This window comes from Sarcophilus harrisii, chromosome 4 (genome assembly GCF_902635505.1).
Source record: "Sarcophilus harrisii chromosome 4, mSarHar1.11, whole genome shotgun sequence".
Lineage (NCBI taxonomy): Eukaryota > Metazoa > Chordata > Mammalia > Dasyuromorphia > Dasyuridae > Sarcophilus > Sarcophilus harrisii.
Genome location: NC_045429.1, coordinates 22,082,632 through 22,099,922, shown reverse-complemented (window position 1 = coordinate 22,099,922; position 17,291 = coordinate 22,082,632). Strand labels below are relative to the sequence as shown.

The 17,291-nt window shown below is 44.3% G+C and overlaps 1 protein-coding gene across 1 annotated transcript in view; it reads left to right on the top strand.

Annotated features, from left to right (window-relative positions):
• The first annotated feature begins 2,355 nt into the window (after window positions 1-2,355).
• The window catches only part of MROH7 (maestro heat like repeat family member 7), a 66,977-nt gene continuing 52,041 nt past the window's right edge, over window positions 2,356-17,291 (top strand). The window contains exons 1-3 of the mRNA XM_031968544.1: window positions 2,356-2,383; window positions 11,266-11,299; window positions 11,990-13,367. Coding sequence (XP_031824404.1) covers window positions 12,068-13,367 — 1,300 coding nt within the window. The 5' untranslated portion in view covers window positions 2,356-2,383; window positions 11,266-11,299; window positions 11,990-12,067. The remainder of the gene's footprint in view (window positions 2,384-11,265; window positions 11,300-11,989; window positions 13,368-17,291) is intronic.

Here is a 17,291-nt window from a genome sequence, read left to right as displayed (position 1 = left end):
AGCAGCTGTGCTATACTGGAAAGCAGTGAAACTGGGGCTGGGTTCTGTGTTATGCTGAGCAAATCACTTTCCCTAAGACCAGTTTCTTTTGCTATAAATGAAGATACTAGTAATGCTAGGTAGGTCCTATCTCACTGGATTGTTTGGGGGTAAAGCTTTTTACAAACCTTAAAGCCCCCTATAGGTATTAGATCAAAATCAATCAGAATCAGAATCCAGCATTCAATAATGATTGCAGCACTGTCCTAAAAGAATTCCTAAAACATAGAGCTTGTTAACCTAAGGCAGTTCCAGAAATGTTTTCTTTTTCCATTAAATCTTATTTGCTTAATTATCAACCATTTGCTTTCTCTCCCTCCCACTTCTGCCACCCTAAAGGAAAAGCAAAACTTTATTACAAACATGTATCGTCAAGCAGAAAGCACGAGATCGGTCAAATTCCAAAATGCAGGTTTAATCCCAAATTCTGAGTCAGGAGGTGGATGATAGCCTTTATCCTCAGCCCTTTGGAATCAAGATTGGGCATGGAGTTGGTCAAAGATCTTGTGTCTTTGCTTTTTATCGCATTGTTGTAAAAGCATAAATTGCCATCTTCATTGTTCCCTTCCCTTTTTTACCAACTCAAACAATCTTCTCAGGGTTCTCTGAAATAGTTCCCTTCATTTTTTGGTGGTACAGAAAGATTCCTTAAGTGGCATAATTTATTCAGCCATTTCTCAATGGATAAGTACCACCTTAATTTTCATTTGTCACCACAAATAAAGCAATGATAAAAAAAAATTAATACTTTTTGCATCCAAAGGAGGAAGAAAATGTTAGACATTCTTATCAAACATGCCAATTAAGAAAAAGCTGACAGAAATACCTTGGAAGAATAAGGCAGCACTTCACCAGGCACTAATAGAGGCTGCTGACAGCTTCACACAATTGGTTTGTCCAGTGTCACTGAAAATGGGCCCTCTGAATTGAGCCTGTGAAACTACTAGAATCTGAAGTGGGGATCAAAAGGCCCTCGGTGGGTGACATCCGCATGAACTCAGAGAACAATTTGTTGACACAGATGCTTACAATGGCACCACAAACAAAACGGCTTACTCATTTTGTTTGGGGAAAAAAGGAGAGGTTTATTCTGGCAATGAAGAACACCACAAATTGGAGCAGGGTTATCCTGAAATGATGGACTTAGTGATCAGTGTTGATTATGCAAGGAAATGGTGGTGTATGGTAACAATGATGCTGCCAGTTGTGAGAATGTAGCACTACTGAATATTTAGCAAAACCTGACCTGACCCAGAGACTCTATTTACTCATCAAGGACTGACAGAGAACCACAAATACGGATCTCCACATTTCTTGAAGAACTTAACCAGAAAGCCATTAAAAGCACACCATTATTATAGAACAAACTATGTTCTGCAATTCATAAAAACTTAAGAACAGTTATAATAATAATGTTTACATACTGCTTTAAGTTTTTCAAAGTGATTCATACATGTCACTTAAGCTTCACAACAGTCCTGTGAGGTAGGGATATTAGTCTTCCCATTTCACAGATGAGGAACTGAGACTACGAGGAGATAAAGGACTGGCCTAAGGTCACACAGCTAGTAAACATCTGGGGTAGGATTTGGAATCAGTTCTTTCCAACTCCAGGTCCAAAACAGTCCACTGTGCCATCTAGCAGTCTACCTTCGAATGAGTAGTAAGAAACTTTCAGGAAAAATCTGATTCTTCACCCCCTCGACACCATGTCACCACTAGGATACCAAATACTTGAAACAAAACCCTCTCAAAATCTATCACCTGGCTGAGGAAATCCAAGCCATTTGGAAGTAGAGAAAGTACCTATCACCCTCATTTTCTTGTCTGCTATTGGAAGCATTCTGTGAGCCTACAGACTTCTGAATCTTTTCAGTCAATTACAAAAAAATGGCTCTTTTATCCTTTTTGGCCTCTCTTTGTGCTCCATGAAGCCAGGAATATCTATTGTGGTATCAATTGATGGAAGGATTTTTCTTTCTGGGAATTCCTTAGACCAGTGAAATCACCAATCAAAAATAATAAGTTCATTGGAGAGAACCAGTGAATGTCCAAAGAGATGAGTACATCAACCCAAGGAGAATATGGAATCAGACCTGGGAGGGACCTTAGAGATCAGCCCTCCTTCTTTACAGAGGAGGGAACTTCTAACAAGAGAGCATGGAGAACTAGAGAGGCCCCAGATTCTTCACAGTATTCCCTTCCCTGTCCTCCCCACCCCCGACATGCACCTTGGCCAGGGAGGAATGGGATCCCATTGGCTGGCTGCCCCCATGGATGTCAGCTTCTGGTGACATCACAAAGACCTTCAACTGATCCAGTCTCTGGCTGGAGGGAGTCTTAGGTGAGTCTCTGTGGAGGGGATGGGCTTGGGGATGGTCTGGAGGTTGAGAGTTGCCACCCTAGATGAGCCTTCATGGTCTCCTGAGGATCTCCCCACACTCTGCTGGCACCCCTAGACCATCTCAGATCTGGTCCCAAAGAGGGGTGATGTCTAGACCCCTAACACCTTCCTACTGTCACCCGCAAAGGGAAAAAAAGTTAAACCTTCAATTTTCTGAATTTATCCCACTAAAAATTCATATCTTTGGCTCATAATTTTAAGATCAGAGGTCGTGTAGTCCAAATCCATCCAAACCAGAAGAGGAAGTGACTTGCCCAAAGTCACATGGATAGGAAATAGCAGAGTTCAGATTTGAACCCAAGCCTTTCTATTCCAAAGATTAAGCTCTTGGTCATTGGCTCTCAGTGGTAATGGATTTATTGGAGAATTTCTACCAAGCAGAGATAGGGGGAGGGGAGGAAGGGGAGGAGAGTGTGTGCTGTATGAGACAACATTTAGTAGTAGGAAGTAGGAAACAATCAGGATTAAGCACTTTGCCCAGAGTCACACAATAAATGTCTGAGATTGGATTTGAACTCAGGTCCTTCTGACTCCATGACCAGGGGTCTATCCCCTATAGTGCCACCTAGTTGTTGTTACTAATGGTTTTAAAGAAGATAATATCATGGCTGGAAGAGGGGCCATGGAAAAAGAGAGGGCTGGACATATTCTTAGTCTCATACTTTCCCTCCCCTTCTTAATCATTGCTCTCAAAAACCTTCCAATCAATACCTGCCCAAGGAAGGCAGCGAGGAGTATTTGTCGCTCTGCCATTTCCCTGTCTCCATGATGGGACCAGTCAGAGAGAGAGTAAAAATTATAACTGTCACTCTATCCTCCCCCATTGTAGACTCCAGGCTTGTCAACTTGGGGGTAAATCTTGGACTCCTTATATCTTTTTGGCTTTTGCTCCGACCCTAGAATCTTATTCCAAGGAAGTCTCCTGAATAAAGCTTGGATGTGGTTTAAGCTCAGGTTTCCCCAAACATGGGTAATGGTAACCGACTTTTCTCTACTGTTTTGCTCACAGCAACCCTGGGAAGTAGGGAGAATGAGCATGAGGATGGGGATGAGGATGGACATGAGGATGGAAGAGTTATAGGTGAAACAGGTGACACTCAGGCTGAAGTCTTCCCAACTCTAAGAACTTCTCTCCTCCCTACTGCAAAATACCTCTTGCAGCATTTTATTGTATTTTTATTTCTGAGGTAATTAGGGTTAAGTTGACTTACCCAGGATCACATAGCTAGTAAATGTCCAAGGCCCTCCCACTTCTAGGGCTAGGTGATCACCTAGCTTCCCTCTCTTGCAGCATTTTAAAGTTTATTCCCCTTTCCACACCTGGGAAGTGGGAAGGGCCAGAATCATTTCCCCATTTTAGAGAAACCAACAAAATCGGCCAACTTCGGAAGGGAGGACTGGGCCCAAAGCGCTAGAAGTTCCAGGGAGACCTATTTTAGTTGGGTGGGAGGAAGAGTTTGCTGACAGAGCTTGGCCACCATGAAATGTCAGGATAATGCAGTAATAAATCCTGCCTCTGCCTGTCACTACCTGGGTAGTGTTCATTTGCCTTTCTTCCTTTCGTGCTCTATAAAATGAGCTAGATCTTAAGACCTCAAAGGCCCCTTCCAGCTTTAAAGCCATGGTCCTACCAGTTGTGAGCTCCCCATCCATAGAAGTGTGCAAGCAGAAGGTGGATGATCCCCTGTCAGGGAAATTGTAGAAAGGCCTCTAGAACCGGGGTCAAGGCAGAGAATATATGCACTGTCAGACCCCCAGTAGCCCTGGAATTGCCTTCTGTAAGCCTAGGTGAGCCACAATCATCTTTAAAATGTTTTTTCAAATTTTCAGCATTTATTTAAAAGTTTGAGTTCCAAATGCTGTCTCTTCCTCCCCTTCCTCCTCTTTGAGATTGAAAGCAGATATGGGTTATACATGGGCAATTATGTAAAACATTTCCATATTAGTCTTTTTGCTCAAGAAGATCTGAATAAAAGAAAAAGTGAAAGAAAGTGAAAACTAGCATGCTTCAGTACCTGTATTCAGTTAATCTCAGTTCTTTCTCTGGGGACAGATAGTATACTTCACCATTAGTCCTTTAGGGCTGTCTGGAATCATTGTATTGCTGAGAATAACTGAGTCATTCACAATTATTCATGGAACAATCTTGCTGCTACTGTGTACAATGTTCTCCTGGTTCTGCTCACTTCACTATGCATCAGTTCATAAAATGAGTTCATCTTTCCAGGTATTTCTTTTTTTTATTATAGTTTTTTATCGACAGAACATATACATGGGTAATTTTTCAACATTGTCCCTTGTGCTCACTTCTGTTCCAATTTTTCCCTTCCTTCCCTCCATCCCCCTCCCCTAAATGGCGGGCAGTCTCCTACATGTTAAAGTATATCTTAAATACAACACATGTGTACATATTTGTACAGTTCTCTTGTTGTACCAGAAAAATCAGATTCAGAAGGTAAAAATAACCTGGGAAGAAAAACACAAATGCAAGTAGTCCACATTCATTTCTCAGTGTTCCTTCTCTGGGTGTAGCTGGTTCTGTTCATTATTGATTGATTGGACCTGAATTCTCCAGGTATTTCTGAAGTCATCCTGCTTATCATTTCTTGTAATATTCCGTTGCATTCATATACCACAACTTGTTTAGTCATTCTCTAATTGATGGGTATTCCCTTGATTTCCAATTCTTAGCCACCATGAAAAGAGTTGCTATAAATATTTTTTTCCTATAAATAGGTCCTTTGCCATTGGGGTATAGACCTAGTAGTGATATTTGTTGGATCAAAGGACATGCTTAGTTTTATATGGCCTTTGGATATAGTTCCAGATTGCTCTCAAGGATGGTTGGATGAGTTCTCAATTCCACCAATAATGCATTTGTGTCCCACTTTTTTCACATCCCCTCCAATAACCAACATTTTCCTTCTTTATCATATTAACCAATCTGCTAAGTGTGAGGTGGTACCTCAGAGTCATTTCAATTTGCATTTCTCTAAGAGTGATTTAGAGAGTTTTTTCATATGACAATAGATAGTTTTGATTTCTTTGTCTGAAAATTCCCTACTCGTATCCTTTAACCATTTATCAATAGGGGAATAATTGTAATTTTTATAAATTCGACTCTGTTCTCTATATATCTGAAAAATGAGGCCTTTATCAGAGATACTTGTTGCAAATTTCACACCCCGCCCTGTTTTCTGCTTTCCGTATAATTTTAGTTGTGTTGGTTTTACACAATCATCTTAATGCTCCATGAACTGCTCTCCACCCCAGGCCTGGAACAGCACAATTTACTTGATTGCCCAATCTTTGAGTTTCTTGGATAGCATCTGGGCCAAAGCAGGTGGAGATAGCTCTCGGAGGGTACAAACACATCATGGCATGTGAATCTTAGCCAAGAGAAGTCCAAATTCCTCTTTTAATGGAGAAGGAAACTGAAGTCCAGACAGGAAAAGGGCCTTGCCCCCAGGGCCTACAGAGATCTAGTCCAACTTGTTCATTTTGTGAAGGAAAAACTAAAACTTAGAAGGGAAGTGGTAGGTGATGCAAGGTCTAGAACCCTGAGCCCAGCTGGAACTAGGAAGATCTGACTTCAAAATCAGCCTCAGACCCATAACCAACTGTGTCACTTAACCTCTGCCTACCTCTATGTCCATGTCTATAAAATGGAAGTGTTCATCGCACCTTCTTCCCAGGGATGTTGTAAAGGATCAAATGAGATAATATTTGTCAAGTGTTTTATAATTGCTAGCCGTTATTATTCTCATTCAGATACTAAAGGAAGTATTTGAACTCAGGTGCAGTATACTTTCCATGGTACCACACCAGTTCCCTACAGACCAGCACTGCCCCTTGATGCTAAACCAGCAATGGGGCCCCTGCTCCTGGATCAGAAGTCTGACTATCACCCCTCAAACCCCCAGAAAAAGTAGAGCTTAAAAGTTAAGAATAATATATGGCTGGGGGAGGGTATCTTTGATGGTATCTTGAGGAAAACAACTTGGTGAAGTGAATAGAAAAAGAATTAAGATTTCCATTTTACAGGGGAGAAAATGGAAGCTCAGACAGGTGGAATTTCTGTGGAGCACAAGGACAGAAAGTGTTTGGAGCATGAGTTCCAAGCCAGACCCTCTGAGTTTAAGTTTGTTGCCCTGTTCACCCATGTGACAAAGTCCCTAGAGATTTTACTAAGTGCCTTTCTATTATTTTTGCTATAATTCACTCACATCCAGCTCTACATTGACCCTATGGACCATAGCACCAGGCCCTTCTATACTCCACTGGTTATCAAAGTTCATCTAAGGGCATATTCATTGATTTATCCATTTCATCCTCTGCCATCCCTTTCTCCTTTTTCCTTCAATCTTTCATGCCATCAGGGTCTTTTCCAATGAATCCTGTCTTCTCATTATGTGGCCAAAGTATTTAAGCTTCCAATGAATGGAGTGAATTAATTTCATTGATGATCAATGATGATGATTGTCCAAGGGACTCTCAAAAGTCTTCTCTAGCACCACAATTCAAAAATGTTGATTCTGCAGTGCTTGGCTTTCCCTGTAATCCAACTCTCACAGCCATATGTTACTTTTCCCTCCCCCCAGCCATATAGTACTACTAGAAAAACTAGATAGCTTTGACTATTTGGACTTTTATCAGCAAGGTGATGTCTGTTTTTTAGTACACCGTCCAGATTTGCCAGAACTTTCCTTCCAAAGACTAAATGTCTTTAATTTCATGAATGCGGTCACCATCTGCAGTGATCTTTGGGCCCAAGAATATAAAACATGACATTGCTTCCATTTTTTCTCTTTCTGTTTGCCAAGAAGTGATGGGACCAGTTGCCAAGATCTTAGTTTTTTTTAATGTTAGTTTGATGGTTTTCCCTATTTTCTTCAATTTAAGCACAAATTTTGCGATAAGAAACTTATGATCTGAGCATAGGCAGATCCAGATCTTATTTTAACTATATAGAACTTCCCCACCTTTGACTACAAAGCATATAATCATTCTGATTTTGATATTGACCATCTGGTGGAGTCCATGTGTAGAGTCTCTCTTTGGGTTATTGAAAAAGAGTGTTTTTATGACCAGTGGGTTATGATGACAAAACTCTCTTAGTCTCTGCCTTGCTTCATTTTGTGCTCCAAAGTTAAAGTTGCCTTCTATTCCAATTATCTTTTGATTTCCTACTTTAATATCCCAATTCTCTACTGATGAATGTGACATTTCTTTTGGTGTGATTTCTAAATGATCATAAAACTGATCAATTTTGGTCTCTTCAGTTTTAATGGTTGGAGTATAACTAATATTACTGTGGTGTTGAAAGGTCTACTTTGATTTTGAATAGATATCATTCTGTCATTTGGGGGATTATATTCCAGTACTGCTTTTCTTACCCTTTTATTGATTACGAGGGCTGTTCCATTCCTGCACACAATAAGTCTATGTAGTGATCATCTGAATGAAACTCACCTATTCCCATCCATTTTCCTTCCCTGATACCCAGATGTTGATGTTGCATCTTTCCATCTCCTGTTTGACCGCATCCAGCTTGCTTTTCTTATACATCTTACTATATTCCAGGTTCACATTGAGAACTGGACATTGCCTTGGTTACCATAAGCATCTTCACCTGAGCTTTCTTTTGGCCTTGGCCCAGCAGCCTCCTTAGTACTGAAGCTACTTGCCATGTCTTCTGCTCTTCCCCTGCAGTGTACTGTATCCCTTCCGACATCAAGGGATCATCTGTTATCTCTTTCATCATTTTACTACTATCCATGGGGTTTTCTTGGCAAAGATCCCGGCGTGGTTTGCCATTTCCCGGTCCAGTGAATCGCCTTTGTCAGAACTCTCCACTATGACCTGTCCATGTTGGGTAACCCTGCACCATATGGCTCATAGTTTCGTTGAGCTATGGGAGCTTCTCTGCCATAATAAGACATTGATTCAGGAAGGAGGAACAGTTTCCTACCCCTTCTCTAATTTAATTCATGAAGTCATGCTGGAAAAATAAGTTTTATTAGCCCCATTTTATAGATGAGCAAAAGGAAATAATTTAACCCAAGCCTCATGATGTCTGGAAGACAAGTGGAGCCTGACCAACCACTCAATATTTCTGCTCCTCTTATTTCCCTCCTCTTCTCCTTCTCTCATTGATTCTCCCTCTTCTCCCTTTCTACCCTCTGTTACTCAATGAGTCAATCAACCAATAAAAAGCATTTTAAGCACCTACCAACCCATCACCAAGCATTTATAAAGTGCCTACTGTGTGTCAAGCACTGTGCTAGGTGTTAGAGATGCAAAAACTAAAAGTGAAATATTTCTGGCCTCAAGGCACTTCCATTCCATCAATGACAACAGCAAGGATATATAAAAATGGGTACAAACTAGATTAATAACAGATACTCATAAAGAGTAGAGAAGGAATAACTCACATATGGGCTGATGGAGTAATTATAGTAAAAATATGACACGAGAAAAGCTTCAAGGAAACGAAAGAGCTTGGGGGGTGAAGAAGTGGAGGGAAGGGCCTGGAGCTTAGGCACAGAGATGGGAAATGCTGTCTTACACAGGTGGCTCCTGGGGCAAATTGCCCCCAACTAAGCAGCTGTGATTCTAGGGTTCCTGAACTGTCTTGGTAAAAATTCTATTCACTCAAAGGTGAATTCTAGTCTGGCCTTGGTTCTTCCCAGCGGGGAGGAGCTAGGCGTGTGGTGGAGGGGCTCTGGGTGGGGTGGGGTAAGTAAGTCCTTACTTACATCCTAGAGTCAGAGAAAGAAAAAAGGAAACCTGAATGTAGCGACAAGTATTCCAAAGTGGCCATGAAGAGGGAAGATAAGGATCTCATGGACTAAAACGCTTCAGGGAAAGCTAGCCCAGGATGGGTGAGAGATGCTCAATAATAATTGCTTTCATTACGATAGCACTTTAAGATTTTCAGGGCTTTTTATTTTTATCATCTCATTTGATCCTCACAAAAGGTGAGTGAAGTAGGTGCTAGTTTTACCTCCATTTTTCAAGAAACTGAGGCTTAGCAAAAGTTGTGATTTTTCGGAGCTCACACGTCAGTGAATGTCTGAGGCAGCATGGGGCGGCCTAATTACCCTTGATGAACACTCATCACCCAGGCCAGGTGAACTACATCTTCTGAAAGCTTTGAAAAGACCTGAGTGCTGGGATGTCCACAGTATTTGAAAAATCCTGGAAGACAGGAATAGGGCCCCAAGACTGGAGAAGGACAAATGCCCAGATTCTCAAAAAAGGGAAGTGATCTTCGATTTCTGAGGAAATTCATCATTCAAGAGATGGTTGGCAAAAATCTAGACAGTGAAGGGCTAAGTCCTAAGGGCCAGCCTGTTTTCATCATGAAAGCAAGTCTTTTGGCAGAATTATGAAAACTGTAGGTGAGGAAAATGGTGTTTATCTTGAATTTATCTAAAGTTTTGAAAGCTTTGGGAAAATATGGAGAGATATGGAGAGACAAGAATAGTATGAGATTGATATAGACTTGTCTGGATGGTTGAACTCAAAAGAGCTATTATTCATGGTTTCATGTCAGTGGGACACAAAATTTTTGAGGGAGAACCACAAGGGTCTATGCTTGCTTTGTGCTGTTTTAAGATTTCTCTCAGTGACTTGAATAAAGCTAGAGATGGTATGCTCATTACATTCTCAATGATCTAAAGCTGGAAGGTGTCACAAACATACTGGATGATAGAGTCCAATCTGAAGAAATTTAGGCCATAGCATAGTCTGTATTGAAGATGAAATTCAATAAGGAACAACAAATTCAGCTTTGTGAGTTCAAGATGAAGTATAGTTAGACAATTGTTGTTCTGAAAAAGATGTGAGGATTTTAGGGGATCCCAAGATCAATGATATGGCAACTAGACAAGCTTGGGAGACCTAGGGTTGCTTTCAGAGACAGGGCTTCCCAGGGAGGTGATGGCTCTATTGTCCTCTGCTCTGCCCAGTGCATATTGGGAGGACTGTGTCCTGTTCTGAGACAAGCTGGAGGGTGACCAGAGTAGGGCAGTTGGGATTGGGGCAAAGTAGTTTAAGTTCATGTCATATGAGATTTGATTAAAAGAAGAGAATAAGGGCAACATGAGAGCTGGCTTTTAAGTACTGGCTGTAATATGGAGGAGGGAATCAATTTGTTTTTTACAGCCTGAGAGAGTGGAACCAGGAATAATGGGGAAAGTTAATGAAGAATCCACTTTAAACTTGATGTCCAGAAGGGAAGTCAACAGGGGTGGAAAGCTTTGTGCCTAGGAATTTGGCTGAGAAAAGGAAGAAAGATAGGAGAGGAAATGAAGAAAGGAAGGAAAAGAAAAAAGAGGAAAAAAAGAGGAAGGAAGGGAGAGAGAGGAAGAAGGAAGGAAGGATGGGAAAGAAAAAATAAAGAATAAAGAAGGATGGGAAAGAAAAAATAAAGAGTAAAGAATGGAAAAGAAAGAAAGAAAGGAAAAAAGGAAGGGAAGAGGGGAGGAAGGAAGGCTTTAGGAAATGGTTAGATATAGGCAAAGTTGTTTAAGAGTGGGAAATGCTTGACTCTATAGGCTGTCTGGAATATTTGGGAGAAGTGAGTTGGAATGAATAACGTTACCCTGGTGGAATAGATGGGTAAAAGCTGAGAGGGGAAAGTGTATTAGGATTGGTCAACAGGTTTGAAATTAACAGTGTCAAATCTTGCCTTTGGCCAATGACAAAGAGGGGGTCTGAGAATGGCCTACCCTATTGGTACAAAAGGCTCCTTGTCCACTCGCCATGATGAGTCCAGGGATTTCTCCTCCTGATGCTCTCTTCTCACTTGTCCTCAGGGGCTGCTCCAGTTTGAGGACACCATGTGTGCAGGTAAGCTGGCCCACAGCAGCCCCTCTGGGAAGGAGGCACCTGGGATGGAGGAGGGGTGTCTGATCTGATTGGAGCGGTCTTGGGTCGGCCCCAGATTTTCCCGCCACATGTAGACATAGAGTTGAGGGTCACGTGGAAAAGACGAAGTCGAAACTCACAGAGTGCTTGCTGGAGCATTTCTCTGGCTTGGAGCTCAGACTCTCTTTCTGTGCTCCCATAGCCTCCAAAACTTCCGAGTTGCTCAGCGGTTAGAATCATGTCAATCTGAGGAAGCACATGGGCTTGGGGAGACCCCCCCCCAGGCTTGGTGCTCACCTTAGGGCTATGGAGAAGGGCTGATTCACCCACAACTCCCTGTTCCCTCTTCTGCTTTTCCTGCCTCGTCTCTGAGCTGGTTGGAAATACGGCACTTTGTGAGGTCCCCACCCAATCGTTTTGGAAAAAAACGAACGTTGTATTGATGCTCTTTTCCCCCCACTGTTGTCACTTCCGAACAACTCTTCAACACCCACTGCCCGTCTCCCCACGAGAACCCTCCTTTGCCACAGAGAAGTTTTGTCGGACACGAGTGCCCGTCGGGCACAGCAGGTGAAATGTTCTGTGGCTCTGTGTCCTCAGGGCCCCTCCTCCAGCCCCTCTTTGGCCCAGAAGGGCAGGGTGCCCATAGTCTTAACCTTTCTCTTCTTCCAGGGGAGCTGCAGAGTGCTGGACAGTCGGCTCTTGGAGGGAAGAAGGGGACAGGAGCTTTTAGACCCCCAGGGATCAGGCATGGACCTGAATCCAGCCAGCAACCCAGACCTCAGTAAGAGTGCTGACATGACCCCCGGGCCCAACATGGGCCTTTCCCCAACCCTGGGCGTAACAGCCCTGAGTCTCGGCATGGAGAGCCTGACTCCCAATGAGGACGAGGGGTCCAGGCTGGCCCTGAGTGTGGCCCTGGATCCGGCCATTGTCCTGGCTCTGGCTCCAGCTCCGGTGGGGAGCGACTCCGAGAAGCCGACCTCAGAGAACAGCTCTCGCCTCAGCTCAGAGCCGGCCTCCACCACGTTCCAGACCGCCCCCTCCAGCAAGGCTGGCAGCGTGGAGTCAAGCGGTTATGGCTCCAGTATCATCCCGGCCCCAACCCCGGCCCCCCGCGTGGCCCTTGTGTCAGGTTTAAATGACCTGAGCGCTCCTGGGTCCGATCAGCCTTCTGGCATCCCCATTGCCCCAACCCCCAGCCCCAACCTTCTCCTAGGCGAAGAGGCCAAAAAACCCAGTCCCAGCTCCACCATGTCTCTTGCGCCAACCCTCTCTGCCGCCCACCTTGTGAATAAAAGTCCCAGCACCCACAGAACCTTGGACCTAAATTCCAATAGCACCTTCAAGTCTGGCTCAGCCCGGGTCCAGACAGCCAAGCTGAGCCCAAGCCCGAGCCTGAACTCTGGACAAGCCTTGAGTATGAATTTTGACGCTAGCTCCCTGATTGGCTCTCCTGATGCTCACCTAATGAGCCCCGAGTTAACCATGAATCCCACGATCCCAAGGAACCTGGGCTTGGAAAATTCCCCCAGGCCAAACTCCAACTTGGTTCTCTGGTCCTTCTCCAACACCATCCCCAGTCCCGGCTCCCAGAGGTCCCTGGGGATGGGGGCAGACACCACCTCCAGGTCCAGTTCCAGCGCAGCCCTGTCCCCGGCCTCAAGTCCGAGCTCCGGGAAGACCAGGAACATGGAAATGGGCAACTCCAACGGGACCCTGAATTTTGCCACAGACGACAAAACCCTTTCAGACTCCAATGTCGACAGACCCAACTCGCTCATGGCCCTCGCGCCCATCACCTGCATGTCCCTGGTGGTCGACACCCGACCGGACAAGAGGGCCGACGCCGGCTGCATCCTGACGGATGCTTCCTGCGTGACTCTGACAAGCAGCCAAGACGACCTGGAGGACTTCAGAATGCCCACGGGCTGTGACAGCAGGACAGCAGAATTCAAGAGGAAGATGGAAACCAGCCCATCCAGGACGTTCCAAACCCTGCGGAAGGCCAGCTCGGATGACAACTCCATCTATCACACCATATCTGACGGTATGCCTTGGCACTGGGTCTCGGTACTAGGCTCTAACCCCACTGGAAGGACCTCCGGGGCCACCTGGTCCTACTCTCTGATTTTACATGTGGGTAAACTGAGGCCCAGAGAAATGAAGGGAATTAACCCACATCATGGAGTAAGTTAGTGTCAAAGTTAGCTCCTCTGACTCTGAATTCAACATTCTTTCCCCTGAACCCATGGGGAGCAGCCCTGACCTGAGAACCAGGGAACCTGGGTTCAAGTCTAGGCTCTCCCATCAAATCTCATTGAGGCCATGGACAAGTCACATCTCCCTCTTAAGGCCTCAATTTCCTCCCCTGTGAAATGGTACCCAAAACACAGGCTCCACACTATCCTACCCAAGCCTTCCCAGTCCCGCTACCCTGCTGATCTGAAATCTTTGCCTTGATTGGCAAAACATAGGGGAATGAGGAACACACTCATGGATAAGACAGCCCTGTATAGTGAAAAGGGAAGAAAAGGAGAGGAGGAAGAGAGGGAGGAAAACAGGGGAAAGGAGGAGAGACAGAGGAGGGAAGAAGGGAGAGGAGAGAAACAGACCCGGAGAAACAGAGACAAAGAGATAAAGACAGAGACAAAGAGAATGATAGAGAGACAGAGAAATATAGAAACAGAGACAGAGCAACTTGAATAGTCTCATTGCCACAAGTCCAGGATAGCTCATGAAAAGGAGCCTCTTGTGAGCATTTAAAAAAGGAGCAGTGTTCTTGGGGAGCCAGCACAGAGTCGGGGAAAACAAGTTAGGCTCCTCTCCCTTTCTGTTCTGACAGTTACTGCACTGGCAGATAAGGGCAGGGTCCCCTGGGCAGAGCAGACTTTCTTGACCTTGGACAAAGCACAGGACAGTCCTGCTGTCGTTGTGGACAAATAGACTGAAACAGGCTCCTTGCTGATAGAGTTGGGAAGATAGCGGACTTGGCAATAACTGGGTTGGAGGGTTTGTAATTGTCCCAAATCAATCCTCCTTCCCCCAACATCACGGGCACTCAACATTTCCCCCAGCCACAAATTACGCTCACTCCCAACTCTGGGCCTGTTGCTTTATTTCTTAATATTCTTTTTTCCTTGTGCTGAGACCACTGGGGGCTCAAAAACTATAACAATCAGATATCTACAAATGCTGCCGTTTGTCATCGAGGTCCCCAATCCAGAGATTGTTGGTCCCCCAAATGCTCACCTCCCTCCATGGAAGAACACTGAGAGCCAGAGACGTATGTGGTTTTGAGAGTGTTTTAAAAGATCAGCACTATACATACTCTCCTTCCCCTCCCCCCCCCCCAACATCCACCCATCGACCGATGGTTTCATATGCACCTCTACAGGCCAAGTTTTGCTTCCTCCAAACCTCCCCTCATTAGCACCCAGAGCACATCCTGAACCTTCCTTACATCCCAAAGGAATAGTGAACTTTTTTTTTTTTTTTTTTTTCTTAGGCAATTTGGTCCCAACATCCACCCATCGACCGATGGTTTCATATGCCCCTCTACAGGCCAAGTTTTGCTTCCTCCAAACCTCCCCTCATTAGCACCCAGAGCACATCCTGAACCTTCCTTACATCCCAAAGGAATAGTGAACTTTTTTTTTTTTTTTTTTTTGCTGAGGCAATTGGGGTTAAGTGACTTGCCCCGGGTCACCTAGCTAGTAATTATTCAGTGTCTGAGGCTGGGGTCCTGACTTCAGGGCCAGTTCTCTGTCCACTGGGCCATCTAGCTGCCCCCTGGTGAATGATTTCTGATGATATATGGGGATTAATTTGGCTTCATAGTTGTATGCCTTCTTTTGGTGTTCTCATCTTTGTTTTTAAAGGCCAGTGAGGGAGAATGATTTTCTCGGGGCCATACGAGCAGGTTCTAGGCTTCAGACCTTGAGTGTGGAGATCACAGCAGGAGGCCCGAGGCTCGCCCCATCAAGACATTAGGTTTTACCCTGGCAGCGAGTCGTAAGACTGTTCCACACCAGGTTCATTCACATCATTATAATTGGAACCTGGACTTTCTCTGCTTGGATTTGCACTAAGCAACTCATTCCTTTGTACCTGGCATGTTTCTTTATTCCCTTCGCAACTGAAGAACGTCTGCTTGGCTTAGCTCCCTCGTTTAGCTAGACCAGAGGGAGAGCTCACAAGGATAAAAAGAAATAACTGTATTTCTACAGAGCTTTAAGATTTACAAAAATACCTGGTTCTTGTCAGTCCTGGGAAGCAGAGAGTAGAAGCTAAGGAGGAAACTGAGGAAGGAGGAAGCTTCTCTGATAAGAAGCGCGGTAGTGACTTGCTCAGTGTAGAACAGCGTGGAACTTAACACAGAGTAGAGCCCCTAAGTGTAGAGGGCTGAAACTCTGAATCAGACAAGAGAGCACTCAAGGCTACCTATTGGAAGGGAGACCATGGCTCTATTGGCATGTATCTGGAGGGTGGCTCTCCTCATCATTGGTGCTTGCTGAATGTTTGGTAGTAAGATAATCGTAGGCAAGGATTGGGGGAGAAATGAGAGGCACTTGGCGGCAGGACAAGGAGGAGAGAGGCTGGAAACTCTGGACTCCAGAATCCAGAATGCAGCTTGGCTGCCTCCTTCACTTCTCCCTCTAAAGACCAAGGACTTTGATTGATCCTGACTCTGGCTGACTCTGAGGCCCTCCAGGGAGCCAGCCCACACTTTACACCTAAGTCCAGGGCTTGACGCATTACATTACAACTCTTAGATTTCCCATCTGGAAAAAACCAGCAATGGCAAATCATGTAATCATGTTGCCACAAAACCACAAGCCTTTTCCTTCCTCCAATCTGAGTCATTTTCCACTCTATCTCCGAGAAGAGAATAATTCCCCCACTCCCAGCAATAAACTCTAGCCCAGCTGAGTTTGAAATTTCAGTGGATACCACTTCCCTTGGTTTTTTTCTTCTTAAGTGGTTAAGTTGGTAGTTGTCTTCCAAAGTGGACAAACCCAACCTTACATCAAAACATGTATGGGCCTGTGTATTTGGATGTGTGTTTATAAATAGAAAACTTAATATTTTCTCTGGAGGAAAAATTTAGAGTCACTCTGTAATCGAAGGACCTGGAAGAAATCATAATCTCTGTCCTGGAGAAACTTATAATACACACACACACACACACACACACACACATGCCATATAATACATATATAATATATAACATATATAATATATAATAGGGATGAGATAGTCACATGTAGAGAAGGTAATTGTGTGATCATCCCATGGTATGAGTTTAGGAAAATCATTTCTCTGGACCTCTTTTTTTTTCACCTGTAAAGTAAGGAAGTTAGGCTTTTAGCTCTAATATTTTGTATTTCATCTTCCAGCATTCTACAACATTCAATATTCAAAAGTCCCTTTCAGCTGACATTTAATGTTCTAAGGTGCTTTCTATCTTTGACATTCTATGTTAAAGATCCTTCCCAGCAGGCCTAGCATTCTAATTTTTTTTTTGTTCTAAGCTCCCTCCCAGCTCTGACATTCCCTGTTCTAAGCTCCCTCCCAGCTCTGACATTCCCTGTTCTAAGCTCCCTTCCAGCTCTGACATTCCCTGTTTTAAGCTCCCTCCCAGCTCTGACATTCCTTGTTCTAAGTTCCCTCCCAGATCTGATAGCCTGAAATTCTATGATACTCCGACTTCACAACACTCATGCAGAGATTCAAATGAAGCTCCATTGATAAGTCAGCTTGGGATTTCCCAAGCCTGGGAACCTGCCGTCATCACTCTGCTTCCTCGTCTGTCTCCTGGGACATCTCTGGCAGAGGCAGGCGACTATATGAACAGCCTGTGTCCCCCTCACTCCCACCCCTTATCCCCCTCCACCCCCACATTTCTTTCCCTCCTAGGAAGTGATGGGAAGAACTTAACCCTTCTTCTTCTTTCCCATGCTTTGAACTGGTG